Below are 5,885 nucleotides of genomic sequence, written 5' to 3' on the forward strand. Positions count from 1 at the left end.
GGTGCTGGGGCTTTGGGGGGAGCACTGGGGCGGTCTAGGGGTGAGGGTGTTGCAGGGGTACCCTTGACATGGGTGCGTTGACGTGGTTTGGGAGGGCAGGCGATGCGGGGGGCTTGAGGTGTGTCTTACAGTGCTGGGGGAATTCGGGGCACCCGGGGAGGCTGCGCTGCTCCTGGGGCTCTGTGGAAGCCTTGGGTGCAGCAGCAGGGGAAAGGGGTGGCGGGGCTGAGGTGCCCTCTGAGCCCTGGGCATGTGGGCTGCCAGGTGAAGGGACAGCTTCAGGGACAGGGACAGGCCCTGAGGATGGGGCAATGCTGGGCACCACCCAGGCCAGGCTGTACCTGCCATGAGATGCCGCAGTACCACAGCCCTCAGCCAAACTGAGGGTGTCAGAGGTATCCCCTGTCCCCCTCTTGAGACACTCCTCGCTTTTCCTACTTGGCTGTGTTAGCAGAGGGCTTGGCTGTGGCAGGGTACAGGCTGACGGGATATGTAGCTGTCATCAGCAGCCTCTTCCCTTTCCTTGTGCAAGTTAATTAAGGCCCACACAACTGAGGTTTTGAGCAGCATCACAGCGTGAGCATTGGATATCTCTGGTCTTTATGTGCCAATGAGCCCCTGGGCACGCGTGGAAATGCTCTGGGATTTTCTGGAACAGTGTTGCCAGGCTCAGGCAGGGAGTGTGGGGAACCTGGGTGGTAATGCTGTGAATGTCAATGAAATCTGCTCTTATGGGCGCCCCGAAGACCGAGGTTGTGGGGCACACACTGCACTTTCCGATCATCTCTTTGCAGAAGAGCGCAGCAAACGGTTCCCGGGGTACCCAGCAGACAAAGCAAAGCTGAAATGCCCAAACGCAAAGTAAGTCGGGAGGATCAGGGCTTGGACTGATGTTCTGTAAAGGTCCCTTCCCCCTCAGATCGCTCTGTGATTCGGGTAAAGCAGATTCTTCCTGGCTTGCCAGGGTCTGCCCTCTCTCTGCAGTGACCAGGGACGGCTCTGCCCCCGCAGCGCCCTGGCAGCAGGAGCGAAGGGATGGTTTGGATGTTGATGTTTCCCTGCTGGTTGGTGTTGTCTCTTCTGGGTATTTCTGGGTCCCTGTGAACCTTTCTTATCTCAGCTCCTGGCTCTGACAGGACAGGCCTTTCTGCTGGCAACCTGGCTTCAAAACTGGGTCTCGAAGAAAGGGTTCAAGTCTCACCGCTACCTTCTAACGGGAGCTTTCAGTGGCCTTCTGGGCTAGGTTAATATTAGGCAAGGGCATTTGCAGTGCCTTTAAAAGGAAATGGATACAAGCACCTGTTAAATGCGCTACCTGGCTCTGGGAGCCCTTCACTGCCTTGCTTGGTTCCTCTGGAGCCGGACTGAGGGTGGCAAGGCACCTTTCTGCAAGCTTTTAATTGAAACTGCTGATGTGCTTGGCAAACCAAACCACTTCAAAGACTCACCATCTCAGCAAGTGTTTCTCATGATGTTGTAGTGCAAAGGAAACCCTAAAACTTCTCCATGAGGTGAAGAGAAAGGGAAGCAGCATCAGGGACCAGAAAGGTGCCAGGCTCTGGAATGCTTCACTAAGACAGGAACGAGGAGAGGAGATTCCTGATCTGTCTTAATGGCAGAGTACACCCCTTGTGCAGAACAGAGGGCAGTACCCTGCCTGTCTGGGCTCCCTCATTACAGGAAATATCTGCACAGGCATTGATCTTCCCTGAGGGCTGAGCTGCTCCAGGGATGGGAGAGCCCTGCAGCTGGTTGCTGTCAGGGGCTGCAATTCCAGGAGGAGGAAGAGGAGGACAACGACAGCCAGGGCTGCTGCCCCCCTCCCTCCTTCCTGCCAGCTGAGGGCTCACGGAGCCCTGTGGCAGAGCAAACCGTGGCCCATGCGCCCCAAGACACCACAGTGACTGCGGCACTGCAGCAGCTGCCTGGGGGGCACCCCAGTTACCCGGGCAGGTTGGGACCGTGGTGCCAGGAGCCTCTCTGCCTGCAGGAGCCATTTGAGTTACTCTAAGTTCTGTGACAACCTTAGATGTCAGTGTTTTGTGTTGCTTTCCTGTTGCCACACAAAAGAAAAAGCGTTAATGGTACTTCCTTGACAGCTTTTTGATTTCTGAAAGCTTCTTGTAAGCTCCCATGACTGAGACGCCCAGCAGTGCTTTAGATATTTAACCTTTTCTGTAAAATAACCTCATGTCTTGTTTGCCTTCCCACAGACCCTTTTTAAAGGACCAGACAAAACACCTGAACCCACCCTTAGGAGCAGTTTCTAACCTAGAGCATGTAAGTAGAAATCTTTGGAGTCCAGATTTGTATTTCATGCTTGAGGCGAGTCTGGGCAGCACAGGGTACCCAAATCGGGGCGCTGAGCTCCCGACCCCCATGGGACGCAGTCAGCAGACTCCTAAACTGCTGGCCATAAATCAACGAATAATTTTTCAGCGGAACTTGGTGTGGGAGTCTCATCCTCTGCCCACGGTGGGTGTTGTGGGGCTGTTATGTTTTGTCACCGCGGGCCTTTGTGTGGATGTCCCCTGGGGCCAGGGCAGGCGCGAGCTCAGAGCTGAGGTGGCTTTGTCTCTCCAGGCTGACAGGAACAAGAGGGACGTCCTCAGCACCGCGGCGAAGGGCGTGCAGAGGGACTTCAAGCTCGGTGCCAAACCCTCGTCGCGCGCTGGCCACGCTGCTCAGCAAACGTCTTCAAACACAGCCCGGAGAGCAGCAGTGGCGCGGCCAGAGCAGCCGAGGGGGAGCGCAAAGCCTCCCGTGGGACTTGCACCAGGCACGACCCATGCTACGCAGCCCAGAGGGAGGCTCCCAGCTTCAACCTCTGGACACCCAAATCCAGAAAGGAACAAGAAGGCTGCGCAGGGGACTGTCACCACTGCGGGGCCTCGGGCTGCTCCTGGGGCACCTCGCTCCCGAAATGACGGCCTGCAGGACAGGCTGGTCAGCAACAAAGAAAACATCCGAGCGCAAAGCTCTGCGCGCCCTGGGCTGAACAGAGCTGCTCAGCCTGACAGGAGCAAGGGAGTCTTGGCTCATGGGCACAGCTCAGCCACGACGTCAAGAGCTGTCATGGGCCCAAAGGACAGAGTTAATAACCACCAGGCTAAGAAAGAGCCAATTCAGGACAAAATCAGAAAAGCTCTGCCAGGCTTAAAGAGCACATCCCAAAAACCAGCTGTCAAAACTCAGCCATTGCAGCCCCCTCGGTTACTCACCGGTTCTACTCACTCGCTACATAAAAAACCAGGGCCAAACCAGGAGGAGACTGGTACAGCAAGGGAGCCTGTGGGAAAGCCACTTGGGATACGTCCAGCAGGAAGCATTCAGCAGCACAGCAGACCCTCCCAAATGGAAAGGCCTCCCACGAAGCCTCCAGGCTCCAGCAGGCCCCCGGGGACCTCAAACCTGAAACCCAGCCTGAAACCAGGTGGCACCGCACAGTGGCAAAGGCCCATGGCCAAAGGGCAGGCGGACAGGAGGGACGGGAAGGGGGCGCCTCCGGGATGCGCAGCAGCGCCCCGAGTGACAGTGCCCCCAGACCGGCCTCGCAGCACGCACAGCTCCAGAACTCCAGCAATTGAGAGCAATTTGAGGAGTAGGGGAGATAGACTGAAATCGGAGGTGCCAAAGGCAAGTCGAGTAATGGCCAGGTGTGTTCCCAAGCACCCATCGCCTGCGGATCGTAAGTAAGTGGCAGCTTTGGCCAGGGAAGAGCAGAGTTTCACATGTTTAATGTGTCCACTGATCTGCTGGAAACAGGGCCCAAAGTCCCCACTCAGTGAACCCCTGCTTGGAGCTTGATGGCCCAGGAAAGAGGAGGGCGGGGATGAGGTTTGGTGGTACCTGGGGCTCCTCTCCCACCCATCCAGCAAGCAGGAGCAGAGCGTGTGGCTGCTCTCCTGTCTTATCTTCATGGTACTCGACATGTTTGGGTTTTCCTTCCTCGACCCAGAGCTCAGGTGCTTTTTAGGACAGAGGTGGTGTGTCTTCCTGAGCGCTGGAGTGGGCTGCAGGGCCATTCCCAGGGAAAACAGGAGCCTGGCAAGTGCTGGCGCTCTGCTGGGGTGGTAACAGCAATCCCTTATGCTTTGACAGGAAGCAGCTGGAGGAGTGGTTGGCGTCCAAGGGCAAGACGTACAAGCGACCCCCTATGACCCTGCTTCAGAAGCAGGCGGTGAAGCTGTCCTGGAGGAGCGTCAAGGAGAAAGAGAAGCAAGAGAAACCGGAGCAGCAAGAGGAACCAGAGCAGCTCTGCCTGGAGAAGATCAACAGCGTGCTAACAGAGTGCCTGACGCTTGCTGAGGAGGTGGGAATGGGTGGGAGCTGCTTGAACAAGCTTCTCCTCTGGAGCATCCCGGGAGATGAGGGCCACATCCCTCCAGCAGCAGTGGCGTTTGGGGCGAGCGTTCTTGCTCGCTTGGCTGCAGTTGCCAGAGGGGTAACATCATGCATAGGAAAGTCCAAGTCCCTGTGGAGTTACAGATAGGCCAAAGGTGCACGGCGAGATGTGCTAACAGGGAACACAGAGCGATACCGGTCACGGGGTTGTGTGTGATTGCTGGTGTCCTGGTACCTGGCAGCGCGGGCTGCAGCGGGAGTTGCTGCAGCAGCAGCTGCCCAGGCTGATTGAGCCAGTGTGGGGTGCATCCTTGGTGGATGTCAGGGCTTGGGGTTCATCCCTGGTGGATGTCAGGGTTTGGGGTACATCCCTGGTGGACATCGGGGCTTGGGGCGCATCTCTGGTGGATGTCATGGTTTGGGGTACATCCCTGGTGGATGTTACATCTTGGGGTTTGTCCCTGGTGGATGTCAGGGTTTGGGGTTCATCCCTGGTGGTTGTCATGGTTTGGGGTTCACCCCTGGTGGATGTCAGGGTTTGGGGTTCGTCCCTGGTGGATGTCAGGGTTTGGGGTTCATCCCTGGTGGATGTCAGGGTTTGGGGTTCCTCCCTGGTGGATGTCGGTTTGGGGTTCGTCCCTGGTGGATGTCACCACCTCTGGCAGTGCTGACCGCTTGCCATCCCTGCAGGGTGTCTCAGCGGAGGAGCTCTCTGCGCTGCTGTCCCAGGTGCCCCACGCAGAGAAATTTGCCAAGTTCTGGATCTGCAAAGCAAAGCTGCTGGCCCGGAGCGGCCCTTTCGACGTCACGGGGCTGTACAGAGCTGCAGTCTGCGCTGGTGCTGTGGTGAGTGACCCATGTGTCTTTTCAGCAGCTCCTTGTGCTCCCTGCCTCTGCCCTGGCAGAGCCAGGGCTTGGACTTTGGGATGAGTCCAGCAACACCGGTCACAGGTGAAAAAGCCCTTTAAAGCAGCCACTCTCCTTTGGCTTTAATCAGCCGAGCGGGCAGCGCAGCACGGGCAGGGCTGGGGCCAGGGAGGACGTGTGCCCTGTACCGCATCGGGGCCATAGCTGCAATGAGAGGGCAGCTCTGTGCCGGTCTGGACCACGCAACTGCAGCATCCGGTGAGGTTCACCCACGCAGGGTGGGTGCTGTGCCTGCACACCGAGATCTCACTGGGAGATGGGAAATTCGGCAGCTTTTAGCCACTTTGGAGGCCAGCACAAGGGGGCTGTGAGGCAGCAAACCCCTTTTCTCCTGTTCGGTTGTAACTCCAGTCCCTGCTCCCGGTCTCTCTGCCTGCCTTGACCTGCTTCTGCTTTTCCCGCAGCCGCTGCAGGAGCTCAGAGAAGTCGTCCTTGATATTTTGAAGGCTGCAGACCAAACATCAGAAGGTAGCGTGTGTGGGGGAGCGGCCGGCTGGGTTCCCTGTGTCCCTGCTGACGTTTATGGGGACCGAGCATTGTGCAACTTTTTGGAACCCTAATCTCACGAATGAGGGCGATTCCTCTGCTGGGGCTGGGCATGGCCCCGGCCCATC

The 5,885-nt window shown here is 57.5% G+C and overlaps 1 protein-coding gene across 1 annotated transcript in view; it reads left to right on the forward strand.

Moving 5' to 3' along the window:
• Positions 1 to 794: 794 nt before the first annotated feature.
• CKAP2L (cytoskeleton associated protein 2-like) overlaps positions 795 to 5,885 on the forward strand; it is a gene marked incomplete at its 5' end in the record, with an annotated part of 5,594 nt that continues 503 nt past the window's right edge. The window contains 6 exons of the mRNA XM_010187476.1: positions 795 to 861; positions 2,214 to 2,280; positions 2,584 to 3,692; positions 4,102 to 4,312; positions 5,035 to 5,190; positions 5,676 to 5,739. Coding sequence (XP_010185778.1) covers positions 795 to 861; positions 2,214 to 2,280; positions 2,584 to 3,692; positions 4,102 to 4,312; positions 5,035 to 5,190; positions 5,676 to 5,739 — 1,674 coding nt within the window. The remainder of the gene's footprint in view (positions 862 to 2,213; positions 2,281 to 2,583; positions 3,693 to 4,101; positions 4,313 to 5,034; positions 5,191 to 5,675; positions 5,740 to 5,885) is intronic.

Source organism: Mesitornis unicolor, unplaced genomic scaffold, assembly GCF_000695765.1.
Source record: "Mesitornis unicolor isolate BGI_N332 unplaced genomic scaffold, ASM69576v1 scaffold31966, whole genome shotgun sequence".
Taxonomy (NCBI): domain Eukaryota; kingdom Metazoa; phylum Chordata; class Aves; order Mesitornithiformes; family Mesitornithidae; genus Mesitornis; species Mesitornis unicolor.